General features: G+C 49.2%; 5 protein-coding genes across 5 annotated transcripts; 4 read left to right on the top strand and 1 right to left on the bottom strand.

The window, feature by feature from the left end:
- Positions 1 to 1,079: 1,079 nt before the first annotated feature.
- Positions 1,080 to 2,573, top strand: KVR01_003510 (uncharacterized protein; the record flags this gene model as incomplete). Its single annotated transcript, XM_044789166.1, has 3 exons — positions 1,080 to 1,298; positions 1,359 to 1,475; positions 1,506 to 2,573. The coding sequence occupies 3 exons, from the start codon at positions 1,080 to 1,082 to the stop codon at positions 2,571 to 2,573; spliced, it is 1,404 nt and encodes a 467-aa protein (XP_044648525.1).
- Positions 2,574 to 3,546: 973 nt separating this feature from the next.
- KVR01_002886 (uncharacterized protein) lies at positions 3,547 to 5,488 on the bottom strand (the record flags this gene model as incomplete). The annotated part of the gene is made up of 3 exons (XM_044785244.1): positions 3,547 to 4,726; positions 4,802 to 5,199; positions 5,279 to 5,488. 3 exons carry the CDS (start codon positions 5,486 to 5,488, stop codon positions 3,547 to 3,549), a joined length of 1,788 nt encoding a protein of 595 aa, XP_044647901.1.
- Positions 5,489 to 6,734: 1,246 nt separating this feature from the next.
- KVR01_002124 (uncharacterized protein) lies at positions 6,735 to 8,693 on the top strand (the record flags this gene model as incomplete). Its single annotated transcript, XM_044786376.1, has 10 exons — positions 6,735 to 6,777; positions 6,971 to 7,099; positions 7,158 to 7,334; positions 7,460 to 7,539; positions 7,611 to 7,733; positions 7,809 to 7,896; positions 7,952 to 8,025; positions 8,082 to 8,157; positions 8,215 to 8,476; positions 8,537 to 8,693. The coding sequence occupies 10 exons, from the start codon at positions 6,735 to 6,737 to the stop codon at positions 8,691 to 8,693; spliced, it is 1,209 nt and encodes a 402-aa protein (XP_044647139.1).
- Positions 8,694 to 11,157: 2,464 nt separating this feature from the next.
- KVR01_002236 (uncharacterized protein) lies at positions 11,158 to 11,739 on the top strand (the record flags this gene model as incomplete). The annotated part of the gene is made up of 1 exon (XM_044790287.1): positions 11,158 to 11,739. The coding sequence occupies one exon, from the start codon at positions 11,158 to 11,160 to the stop codon at positions 11,737 to 11,739; it is 582 nt and encodes a 193-aa protein (XP_044647251.1).
- Positions 11,740 to 11,944: 205 nt separating this feature from the next.
- KVR01_003073 (uncharacterized protein) lies at positions 11,945 to 12,859 on the top strand (the record flags this gene model as incomplete). The annotated part of the gene is made up of 4 exons (XM_044788428.1): positions 11,945 to 12,055; positions 12,144 to 12,470; positions 12,697 to 12,760; positions 12,834 to 12,859. The coding sequence occupies 4 exons, from the start codon at positions 11,945 to 11,947 to the stop codon at positions 12,857 to 12,859; spliced, it is 528 nt and encodes a 175-aa protein (XP_044648088.1).
- Positions 12,860 to 13,445: the final 586 nt, after the last annotated feature.

The following is a 13,445-nucleotide window of genomic DNA, read 5'->3' as shown; positions in this document are numbered from 1 at the left end:
TTCTCTCATATTGAATTCGGAGCTACAGTTCGCGCACCTGGGCATGTATCCCATGCACTCAGGACTTAGACATTCACTCATACCTTTTTACCAGGGTAAACTAGATAGGTAGCTAGATGCCCTGACAGTGTCGGCCGTAGAAGTGTCACTTACAATCACCGAACAAACTGAGAACTGCTTAGATGCATACTTAAGTACCTAGATACCTTGGCCGTTAGGTAGGTGCTAAGTGCTATTTCCATCTAAAGATATATCTCCCTACTTAAGTAGATATAAGAAAAATACGATCTCAGTTACGAATACAGCAAGCAGTGTGGACTCCATATACTAGTATCGCAATCACTCTAGCTACCTTAAGCCATCACACATAATTCTCCTACAGGGCTTCCAAGCATCCTACGAGATCTCACCAACCTCAAAGTGCAGCCCTGGTGAATTAATTCGGGCACCAAACTGGGCAGTCTAACTATAGTCCCAGCTCGCTTTTACTGTATTGCCCCTTTATTCAGGAGCTACAGTATGCACAACTATCTAATCACTGTCTGGTAGTTTGGAGAAGCACCATGGTGCTCTCCTACCAAGAACACTTCTCAGAACCTGCGAGGCTGCCAGTGCAGCGCGACAGACGCAGCTAACCGCAGAAGCGGAAGCGCAGACCGCGTGAAAGGTATAACAGGAGGAGTCTAACAGAACACTTCAATCGTAAAATTAATTATGGGCCAGCAAACAGGCCTGAGAAGCTTGAGAGATCAATATTTACGCACTATTGAAGGCTATGTTCCATACCAGCGGTCGGGATATACTTTAGTATCCGATTCCCTCCGACTAGCAATGTCGGAAAGTTCGGTGTTCTCAACGTAGACTGAAAAGGGGAGATAAGTTCTGACTACTAATAATTATATGATTACTGGGCTTGGCTCCGGCAGCACCGGAATGGCTTACCGCACATTTATGCTTTTTGCTAAGAGTGCACATAGCGCCTATCGGCGCATCTCATTCCGAAATGCGTCTGGTAATTACAGTGGTCTGATCTTTGCGTTGATATAATTCTGCCAAATAAATCGTGACTCAGCTGCTTCATGGTCGTTACACAAATCCCTCAGAACAAGATGAAGCTTGTAAAAATCTTCTTCCCCGTCGCCATCGTCACTGCCGCGAGTGTGGTCAGAGGTGCGAACTCTGCCATTGACACAGATGTTGTCATCGTAGGTGCCGGGGGTTCTGGAACCTACGCAGCTGTCCTACTACGAGAGGACTTTGGTCAAAGGATTGTGGTCGTGGAGAAGCAAAATCGCTTGGTAAGATCGCCCATCTCGAAACCTGCGCTCCGTAGTAACTTAGCTCGTAATTTCGTCTAGGGTGGGCATACGCAAACATGGCATGATCCGACGACCGACCAGCCATTCGACTACGGCGTCCAGGTTTACACGAATCTGACAACCTCGAGCGACTTTTTCGAACGATTGAACGTCCCAGTTCAATCTCCTGTTTTTGACCAGTCACAGCAATTGTATGCCGACTTCGCGACCGGCAAGGCGGTGGATTACACACCTCCCAGCACCACAGAAGTCACTGATGCAATGGCGAGATGGCGGGAGCAGTGGCTTAAGTACCAGGATCTACTGCTACCAACCAGAGCGAATTTCCCCACAGGCGACGACATCCCGCAAGACCTCTTATTGACTTGGAAGGATTTCGCGCGGAAGTATGACCTAGAAGCATTAAGCCCGTCAATATTCTATACTGTTGTCGTGGACCTGGAGAACGCACTGATGATCGATATTTGGAAAGCGTATGCTTTCACTGGCGCGACCACCGATTTGGGCCTGCAGCCAGTTTCAGGCGACAACTCAGAGGTGTTTGAAAAGGCTGGACTTCTGTTGGGTAGTGATGTCCTGTACGAAAGCCAGGTGGTCTCTGCCAAAAGATTCGATGATGGAGTGCAGCTCGTTGTGAAGGGCAAGGACGGGACCACGACCGCAATCAACGCCAAACGACTCCTGATTACAATTGGTCCTGAGACAATGGATCAAACGGTCTACGACTTGGATGATGAGGAGACAGATGTTTTCTCGTCAACTTTTGGTAACCGAGGCTACACAGGAGTCGTGTCGCATCCATCTTTGCCTGCGCGGACGGTTCAGAACACCGCACCGGGTGCTATTGCCGCGAACTACCTAGAGTATCCGGACCCTCCTGCGATGTCCAGCTTCGGCTATTTAGGGAACTCGTCTACAGGACCTATTTACAGAACTGTACTTATTGTGCCGAGGGACACCGAATACGAGGATGCCAAAAGCCTCGTACGCAGGTCGTTGCAGAACCTCATGGATGCCGGCACAATTCCCGCCGGGGATGTCGAGCAGATAGACTTCAGGGAGTTCCATGATCATGGACGCCTATACAGGCAGTGGTCGGCTGATCAACTACGAGGTGGAATTGTGTCTAGGGCGAATGCCTTGCAGGGTCTTCGCTCAACGTTCTATACGGGAGCTTTCTGGATGAACAACGACTGTGCTATGCTGTGGAACACAACAGCTTCCATTCTTCCCAAAGTTGTGGCAGGTATTTGAGTTTATGTATCCAGTATTGCCTTCACTTTATTTTTGGCAGATCGGCTTTGGAGCCGAGTTGACAAGACTATCGTGCATGTGATTGAGTCTAGAGAGCGACCACTTCATGGCCAACTTCAATTCATGATGTACATGTCTCAGAATAGAGAGATATTTTATAATTATAAAGAAATTCATCGTAATTCTTACAGCATCTTTAAGGTAGAAGAATTCCTGTATGTATTCAAAAGTTTAGTGACGTGCCAGCGGCACAATATTAAACAGTGCCAAGGGGTTATATGTAATTGCGCCCAAAAGTACGACAATGTCTCAAGTCAACATAGTTAATGGTTTCGAACTTTGACAACGTGTTTCAAATATTGTACCTCAAGGGTCTCGAAGGGGAGAGTATTTGAGACCTACTAGTATGATGGCTGCCTCTCCGTCTCCAGCAGGTTCGGTGTCGGATATGCAGTCGCGATTCAAATAACAGTCACTGACGAGCTCATATGCTTGGAAGACATATCTTCGATCCACCTTGGAGCCACGTGCCCACGTACTGTATTCTCTTCCCACTATTGTTGGCACTGTATTTCTCCAAACGCTGGGTCTTGAGCGTTTACCACTATATAAAGGCGCCACGTATATTTTACATGTATGGGGATTAAAAACGAAACCACTCGATCCATCTTGGAGTCTCATATACAATATGAGTCGGATCACATGTTTCCGGGCTCACTTGGCAGAATGGTTATCCCGTCCTCTAGGTCTATGACCTAGAGGTGCGTACACAGCGGCATACCTAGGTACGCGAAGCCCCTCCAGCACTGCATTTGACGACGACTCCTCTATCACAATAACAGTAAGAGCAGCTGCTAAGGTAGTTTTGTACTAAACAAGATGGAATTTTGAAAAGTAGCTGATCGCAAGTTTTGCAAACATTGCTGAGTCGTATATGGACTAATCTACTAATACCCTTTCTCCGTTCCCACTTTCATAGTTCTGAGCATCCAACATCATCATAATTGCCTCCCGATTCCTTCCACTTATGAAAGTGACCCCCGGCTGACTTGGCAACTACATTCTGATTGTCCATGCAGCGTCCGTTGACCCCAATGGTTGTGAAGAACGTAGCCCACCAGTCATTGTTGTCGCCGCATTTGTGGTCGCCCTTGGGCGCGCAGTACCCAAACTCGAATGAGGTTGGGGTCAGCAGCTTGCATCCTTTCAGTGCCGGCAGCAGCGTCTCCTTGCCGTTGTCCCATCCGGCCCAGCCCTTGCCCTGGAGGTTGTACTCGTACCGCAGCCATTGGTTCTTGTAGCTGCACTCGCCGTCAGCGCGTTTGTGCGTGGGCCGTTCCCACTTTGGATACAATTCGTACGTCGTGGACCCGCGGACGTACCGCCCGCCGTACTTCCAGCCCATCGGGTTGCTCTCTCCTTTGTCCGTATCGCAACTGAATATGAGCTTCTTGAAGCTGTCGAGGCACTCATTCTTACTGAACTGCGAGGCGTCGTTGTTCAGCTTGACCTTGTACTTGTGCTCCTCGATCGTGCCGACGTTATAATCTTGCTCCCTCTGCCAGTTGACAGTGTCGGCAGGCGGCTTCAAATTCTCGCAAAACTCCTTGTAGGACTTGTCCAGCCGCTCCCAGCCTGCGTACGGCCGGGGCCAGTCGAGACCGTCCGATGACCAGCATTTGAATTCGTCCTCGATGGTAATTGGGCACGGGTTCTTGCCAAGAATTTTGGCCCGCATCAAAGCGATGGTCTCAAGGGTACTTGCCGCAATGGTCTCGTGGCCCTTCATGTTGGGGTGGAAGTTGCATAAGAACGAGTCTGGGAGTCCGATTCCCCAAGGCAACCCCAGTGTTCCATCTCCTGGGCAATTTGGGGCGAGATTGGCCCTGTTTTCAAGGCGATCAAGCGCGACCACAGGTGGATTTGGGGATTTGTACAGTATCGAGTCGTACAAATTCTCATCTGGAAGTGTGATGTTGTCAAGTATTCCCACCGAACTGGTGATCTCACTTCGCTTGAACTCATCATGGACCGCTACAGGTAAATGAGTATCGGGTTTGAAAAACTGCATCATGGGTTGTTTTTCGTTTGGGTATTTGCCAGTGTCATCAGTTGGCGAGCACATCTGTCCATCCACAATTGCTGGCCACTCGCTACGTCGTGGCACATAAATGTCAGCAGCTGTGTGACTTGCTTCTTGCACACTTGGGTGTGAATGGGCTGCTTACCTCCAATCCGAGTATGCAATCCGGTATTTCTTCTTCCCATCATACTCAGCAACAACTTCGGATATTGCCTTGTTGATATCCTCGACAAGTGCATTGAATCTCTTTCGCCTCTCAACTGATAATGGAATCGCAGGAGTACCCGCATAGCTGGTGAAAGCCCACTCAAGCAGGGCCCATCTTTGTTTTGTAGAGCAGTCCTCGTTCTCGGTGTTGAAGAACGGAGCATATCCGTTATAGACCACAATACTGTCTTTGCGCATCTTATCTTCCAGTGCGTCCAGCACTGATCTAATGTTTGGTTTCAAGATGTTGTTGATGTTGCTCTGTGCCTTACTGAGCACCTTTTCGCATGCTGACTCGCTCCAAGGTAGAAAGACGCAATCTTTGATCATGCCAGCCTGGGGCGAAATTAGCTGCTTCTTCGGGAAGAACATGCTAGTATTGCCTGTCGTTAACGTCTCTGTTGATTCAACTTACCAAACATAGGTCGTTACCGCCAGCCGTCAACACAACCAAGTCAAGATCACCTTCAAGTTTCTTGGCTTGCTCCTCGATCCCGTCTGTTCGATGCCCACTGCAGGCAAAATATTGGAAATTCTTGACCGAACTACCAAGAGCTTGCTGGACGATCTGAGGGTATGAGTAACTAAATCGTGAGCATTTCCATTCCTCATCCATAAGTTTCATGTTTCCCAACTGATTACCCGATCCAATCCCAGCTGTGAAGCTATCACCAATGGCAGCCCATCGCTCTATGAAGGAAAAGTCTGCCTTTTCCGCTATGGTGAACTGGGACAGGTAGGCCAGTAATGGGGCTAAACACCAAAAACGCAACTGCATGTTGTCGTGTTTTATCGGGGCTGTTTTGTGCTGCCCTGTGTAATCAAATTACCTAGGTAGGTAAAGAGAGGAATTATTCAAGGAGGAACCTCCAGGCATCGACCACAGCCGTGGATTGACATGGCGACTCATAAAGAGGTAAATCTAACTGGCGCCAACAACTCAATGGCGAGTCATTTCAACATGCTTGAACTGGAGTAGGTTCAGAATGTCTGTTATCGCGACCCTTGCCGCATAGCATCTTACCCACCCCCATCATTAGATGCTTAGCATTTGCCCGATTTGGACATAAGAGCAGTAGCGGAGGATGGCTTACCTCGAACTACAAAGAAAGCTCGCACGGTGTCAGCTGAGTGTCTGCCAAGAGCCCCACGGCACCAGAGCGTGTTGAGTGTTTACCCAATCCGGTGAAGCTTCAATTATCGTTCGAACCACCCAAGCCCATTCAGTATGATCACTTCGGATGCCATGTGAAGACTTAATCGTGCCAGTTCTCAAATGCTGCACTTCGGCCAAACGGCGCGTTGCCACTTAGTCACATTGTCGCAATTGGAACCCTCTACTCGACTCTCCGTGACTCTTTTACTATTCAACGGGAAAAATGAAATCACTTCAATTACTTTTCGTCTTTCTCGTGACCTTTGTAGCGTCACAGGCGGCAGATGGGATATTCCACAACCAAGCCGAGTCCTCTCTCGGTGTCCCAGCGTCTGACTCCACAGACTACACCTGCTCTAAGACCAAGGTTTGCGACCTAGGATGTTGCGGGCAATTGTACGTATCTTGATCCTCTACAGTGGCAGTCCTCCTAACTTCTTTCATAGAGATCCTGACACGGGCTTGGGTGTATGCGGGTTAGGTTAGCAAATTTCGGGGTGATATCGATATACTCTGGACAAGTTCTGCAGATTCTGTAGTCTTTGTATTACAGGTCTCACCTCATGACATCTAAAGTGCCAGAATCTTGTATGTGAACAGAGGCTGACTCGAATTTTGCATAGGTCCTACATTCTGTGGAGAAGGGTGCGTCTCTGGATGCCACTGGAAGAGCGAGTGCGACCCTGGTTGGGGGATACAGTGGTCGAACGACTCCATGTGCCCTCTGAACGTTTGTTGCAGCGAATTCGGCTTTTGCGGTAAGCAGTTATGGCGGCCATCTTGACGTCCCCCCCCCCTTCCTCCCTCACACCCACGACCCTTTCTTTTTCTCCAAACAGAAAAGGCACGAGCAGTCTACTACCGTCTGTGTGCAGTGAACCGCTACCACCCAAACTGCAGAAGAGTCCCCCATGAACCAAATTTGAAGTGCTGACTCCAATCCTCGCATAGGAACGACGCCAGGGTTCTGTGGTGGCAAGGTTATCTCGTCCCCCGAGTGCGACAGCGGCAGCAGGACTTCGGATGCTAAAACCATTGGGTACTACGAAGGGTGGAATACGGCAAAGAGGTCCTGCAATAGTAGGTCAAGCACTGATTTGAGTAGCGTAGTGATGTGTGCTGACCTTTCAAAATGTAGCCATGAAGCCATCTGATATTCCTTTGGGGTACTACACGCATATTTTCTATTCTTTTGCTCTAATCGACCCCAAAACATTTCACGTGGCCGATATGGACGCCGAAGTGGCTTCGCACTACAATGAAGTCACATCCCTCAAGGCCCAACAATCAGGACTGGAAGTGTGGATAGCTATTGGTACGCTCCTTCCGCCTATCAACTTCAAGAAGATGTTGCTTGCTGACACCCGGATCCAGGCGGATGGGCCATGAATGATCCTGGTCCGTGGCGCACTGCCTTTTCAGATATGGCGCGCACGGAAGCCTCACAGGATGCATTCTTTCAGTCACTTATCTCATTCCTCGCTCTCCATGATTTCGATGGGGTAGATCTTGATTGGGAGGTGCGTGGCTCCTATCTAACCACGTTTTTGCTACTTTCACTGAAAGGCAGGCTAACCAGTGGTATTTGTAGTATCCGGTGGCCCAAGACCGAGGGGGGGTACCAGAGGATTTCGAGAACTATGTGATCATGATCTCCAGACTCCGAGCGGCTCTAAATGCCACCGGTCGACGTTACGGACTAAGCATAACACTTGTGAGTGTTCGATGTTGTGCCTTCTGCAGATCGTTGGTGTGTCTACCGATTTGACTGACGAATCCTTGGATACAGCCTGCTTCATATTGGTACTTACGAGGATTTGATCTCAAAAACATTGAGCCACACCTTGATTTCTTCAACATCATGACCTATGACATTCGTGAATGCCCCTTAACTCTTTGTCTTTATGCTTTGATTAATTGACTTTTTACCAGATGGTGTATGGGATCAAAATGTCACCTCAATCGGCCCCTACGCTTTCGCCCATACCAACCTCACGGAGATACAGGTAAATCTTTTTTATCCGAAGTATTGAGCAAACATGTTTAACTGATCTCGCTGTAGACTGGCCTTGAATTGCTGTGGAGAAACAACGTCAACCCGCAACGTGTGAACTTAGGATTAGGCTTCTACGGACGTAGTGGGTGGAAGGATCCCTTTCGGCTGTCACGTTGAATCATCTAACCACCTTGATTAGGCTTTGAGATGAAGGATCCCAGCTGTATGTCTGCAGGCTGCGAGTTCAGCAACGGGGCAAAGGGCGGCCAATGTACCGGCACTCCCGGTGTTCTTTCAGTGGCCGAGATCAACACCATCATAAAGAATGGCGGCAAAGTGACCTATGACCAGGCTGCCGCCGTTAAGATTGTGACCTGGGACACCAACCAATGGGTTTCTTGGGACGACGTCGAGACGCTGAAGATAAAACAAGACTATGCCAACCGGAGGTGTCTTGGTGGGTGAGTTACGTTTGCGTGTTTCCGAAAGTTTGATACTCATGCTGAAATTGTGTTTATTAGCACCATGGTGTGGGCGATTGATCTGGACGATGGCACCATGATCAATGCGCTGGGCTCCAACCTTGCTCGTCCAAAAGCCAAAGTCACGCCCAACGTTGTAGGCTGGCAACACGACCGGTTACATGAACCTGGACCAATACCAGAGAGGGAGCTCTAGAGATTTTTATGACCTTCATGAAATGATCTATGAGCACTTTTTGGACTTTCTATTCGGAACATGGGCTTTGAGACACTCGAAATGCAATGTCAACTTAGAAACAGAGAAGGGTTTGTGCTAAAAGTAAACATAAAACGTGGTCTCCAAGCTCAATTACCTCGGCATTCACGAATCTTACTTGTGTCAAAGTTCATGGTAATGAGTTTTGGTGATGTAATTAATCATGAAGGTCAATTACCTGGCAATAATTCGATAGGTGCTTTGGCAGTCATCGCTTCACCAACTGTATTCAACACCGACCACATCTACCGCTTTCATCCTCAATTGTAGGCCCCTGAAGCCGTCCAACAGAACAAGCAGTACTAGAAGGTCATCTGCTACTTTGAAAATAGTACATGTATGAAGTGAGGTACAGCAGTGCGTTGTGCCAACACTTGAATTACTGGACTCTGAGTTTAATTCATCCAACTCTTTCTCCGTCAGGAAGTCGAATCAGTTCCAGGTGCCGGTTTCGGGCACAAATGGAAACTACTTTCCGCAAACTTTCCTGTTCATCATGTCCTTCCACTTTGAATAAAAGGGACTCTGATTTGAACTGGGCAGTGTTGGAAAGTTGTGTCCGGCCCAGGTGCCTTCGTAAATCTTTTGAATGCCCAAGATGTCGCCCCCTGATGGCAAGTAATTCTCTCCGAATGTCGACCCATCATTCTTCAAGAACATATCGCGTCCAGCATATATCATTATTGAACTCCAGTCCACGTGCTCATTGGTGGCACCCGTTTGTGGGATGTTGCTGGGCCACTGCAAACCTCCATGGGACATTTCCGGGAGATACTCCGCGGCGGAAAATCCATATTCTAGTGCAGAAGACATCTTTGTGCACATCAACTTTGTTTCCGCCTCTAACATGGCTGGATTATCAGGATACTTCTCCCTGATCTTGTCGCGAGCTCTGGCGTAATCGTAAAATCGATCGCAGTGGAAGTTTTTGCCGAATACCTGACCCTGGAAGGGCGAGTAGGGCATTCCCCAGAACAGTCGATTCGAATGCTCGTGGAATAATCCCCACACGTGTCCAAGCTCGTGCGCGATAGTCCCAAGGAACCTGCTTTTGCCTTCTGAAAAGTATAAATTGTGGTTGATGTACATCTCAGGACCTTTGTAGCTGGGGTCGTTCTCGTTAAGCGCTTCTATTCCGACAGTGGCATATCCAGCAGTAGCCTCATGGGTCCCCTCGGCAGGTGTGATCCCAATGACCAAGATCTCGTGGCGGTCTTTATGTTTGGTGCATGCGGAGCCGGGGTCAGCAATCTCCTTGTACTTGTACGCAGCGGATGCCAGCCCGGCGGTTTTCCAGTAATTGGCCGCGGCAATCAGGAATTTTTGGAGGTTGCTTTTAGCCGCTGTGGACTCATAACAGTACTTGATCGTTCTATCAGGCCAGGCCCTTCGATAACCATCAGGCTGAATTGCCAGGTAACGCTTCTGCAGGAGATCGCGACGGGCCAGCGAGTTCTTGACAGCATAGCCGGACTCGTCGGCAGCAAGTACCACATCATGATTGTTGTGCTGCAGTCGGGGCTGCCACACAGCGCTACCGCCTCTGGTGGCTCGTGCAAATACAGAAATAAAGATAAAAATGCTTGTGAGCAGCATGATAGCAACGTAGGTTCTTGGTAGAACCGGTGGAACTCGGAGTAGTCTTGACGAAAAGCAGGTAGTTAGTGTGAGCAGAAGCACGGAAAACTTAACAGGTTGAAATTTCTTAGATGAAAAGCTAGGAGAAGCAGCATCTCGGGAATTTCCTAACACCGAGTGAATACGTGGATGCCCAGGTGGTGACTTATTTTAATGCGAGACTCGGACTCTTGAAAAAATGCTATCGCCAGATGATGCCATCACGGGGCATCATGATCTGGAAGAACCAATACCGGTAAGGCTTGAGCCTCGTTTAAGCTGACTGCATAACTAGAGCCAATGGTTTAACACAAGTGTTCTTTTACCCACATGTGCAGCCTGGTCTGATGTGATACATTAGTCGGTTGCCAAGCCAACCTTGGCTACAGGGCGTACTGATAAGGAAACATCGGACTTAGAGTCTCACTTGGACTAATGGATGGCAAACTTTAGCGTGGATAACCATCATTTCCGAGTACTTGAGTGATTTGTGTTGGTCGAAGGGGAGCTTCCTCCAACCACAACGCCACCTCTGAGCCCTCACGGGTTGCTTACACAGTATCCCATTCACTGTCGAGTGACCGACTACCTGCCTGGCTTGGGACGTGGGGGATGGGCGGTGAGATATCAACGTTTGCTCGAGAAATCGCGGGTTTGACCAGACTCTGAAGTGTCGAGGTACCATGTTAAAGGCCAGGACGAGGGAAAGGTCCTCAACCTCCGTTCACTCCTCTGTGTCTATGAATCGTCCAGAACCCATGCATCTGACACCTGTTTGTGGCTAAGTATGTCGAATACACGAGAGTTTCCTCTACTAATCCAGCTGTTTGCGTATACAGTTGGAGTATTCTCCAAGGCCGTTCCGCCCCCAGGGCCTTCCCAACCCGGTACAGCACAAAATTGCGACAAATGGCATATTGTTCAAAAGGACGACGGCTGTGCAGACCTGGAGAACCTGTACAATATCAGCCATTCCCAGTTCCTGGAATGGAACCCAGAAGTCTCGGACGACTGCGCGCAGAACTTTTGGCCCGACTATGCATACTGCGTGTCAGTTGACGCCACAATCACCATCACGCCGTCCACAAGTTCCACCACGCTCTCGACACGCACAACGTCGCCAACTTCGCCTCCTGTCCAAACTTCATCTTCTTCGCCGCCACCAGTCTCAACACCCTACACTATCGATCACCCTATCACTGATCCAAACATCACAATACCCACAATTCCCAGCGAGCCATGGCCGCCACAGAAAACACAGCCAGGCCAGCCATCATACTGCAACGACTGGCACCTTGTGATGCCCGGTGAGTCTTGCGAGTCTATTGTCGTCGATCACAATGCTTGGATGGGAATCGAGGACTTGTGAGTACTTCGTGATGTGAGATCCTACCCCTAAATAATGCACCAGAGACCGACATAAGACCTACGGTATTAGTCTTCTATGGAACCCAGCGCTTGGATTTGACTGCAGAGGACTTTATCTATATTACTACGTCTGCGTTGGCATCCAGCGACAAAATCAGATCTCTATCGACTACCCCTCCTTTGTGCCTAACGCTACGGTGCCCCCCATGGTCATCCCGACGCCGGTGGAGCTGCCACCTGTCGACAACAATTTTGAGCCCGTCCCGGCTCAGGGCCCTCTGCCTACGGACTGCGTGGAATATTACCAGGCACGCTCGGTGAGATAGAACGCTGAATACTCCCCAAATTATGCACCCACACAACTCCCAGCTTACTGACATGTCACTTACTTCTCATGGAAAACAGGACGAGACATGCCGCGACATTGTGGCAGCACACAAGAGCATCACAGAGTCCCAGTTTCTAGCCTGGAACCCGTTCCTGAACAACAATTGCGATGGCCTGTGGGCTGGCTACTACTACTGTCTCTTCGCCGGTTCCCAGACCCCGGAGCCGCCGGTCCAGACAACGATTCCTGCTTCCGTGGAGCCCGACACCACGTCGGATTGCCTGGCGTGGTTCCAGAGCGATGGGTTCAGCTGCGACGATATTGTCTTGATATTTGGGCGCTTCTCACTGTCCGACTTAATCACGTGGAATCCAAGCTTGGCGCCTTCGTGCGAGAACATACGGGTCAATGATCTTTCCTTCTCTTGCCCCCCCCCCTTCTTTTCCTCTGGTTTTTATCGCCCCTCCCAACTCCTTGTATCCTCTCCGATGCCTCCCTATAGTAGGAGGTGTGATTTTATGTATTGACAAATAGGCTGTAGTCCGATTATTGGTACTGTGTAGCTGTGCCAGGAACGCCCACCACCCGGACGGACGCCCTCCCGTCAGCGACTGAACCGCCGCCAGACAGCATGACCACTGCGCCAGGAACAACCGTATCATCTGGACCTGTGGGAACACCAACACCTATCCAGGTGAGTAGACTAGGCTTATTGTACCAAATAACAAACACGGGAAACCCCTCCAGCTGACAAAAACCTTACATAGTCGAGCATGATCTCGGGCTGTCGTAAATTCTACCTCGTGCAGGCGGATGACGGCTGCTGGGGCATTGCTCATTCGGCTGGAATTACATTAGAGCAAGTCACATTTCCTCGTCTCATTTAGTGCCTCTCTTTTTTTAAAAAAAATCCACAGTGAATGGCACGCTGACAATACCCGTCTTTAGTGACTTCTATAAGTGGAATCCGGCAGTGGCGGATTGTCAAGATTTGTGGCCAGATTATTATGTCTGTGTTGGATTATAGAAAATGGATTGTGTATGAAAGATTAGTGGGAGAATAGTAGCCGGATCATGCATTTTAAATAATAAAGATGTTTGAACATTGTGGTGCTACAAAAAAACCACACTCCTTGACCACGTCAAGGCTCGTTTATCTACACAGCCGAATATCAAATGACTGACATGCTTCACCGAGATTCCTGAGTCAGATTGACTAGGCTGATTACGGGTAACGCCGCCGAACATCAACAAAGTGAGTTGTGACCGGTTGGCTGCAAGTATGGCGTGTGAGCCAAGGGTCCAAGCATGCTGTCAATTTACCCTCCTGTTCCCCGAATGGTCTCAGCTCACCGTGGGGGTGCTGTGTTGGTGCTGCG

The sequence above is a fragment of the Diaporthe batatas genome (genome assembly GCF_019321695.1).
Source record: "Diaporthe batatas strain CRI 302-4 chromosome Unknown Contig00003, whole genome shotgun sequence".
NCBI lineage: Eukaryota > Fungi > Ascomycota > Sordariomycetes > Diaporthales > Diaporthaceae > Diaporthe > Diaporthe batatas.
This window is presented reverse-complemented; position numbering and strand designations above follow the sequence as displayed.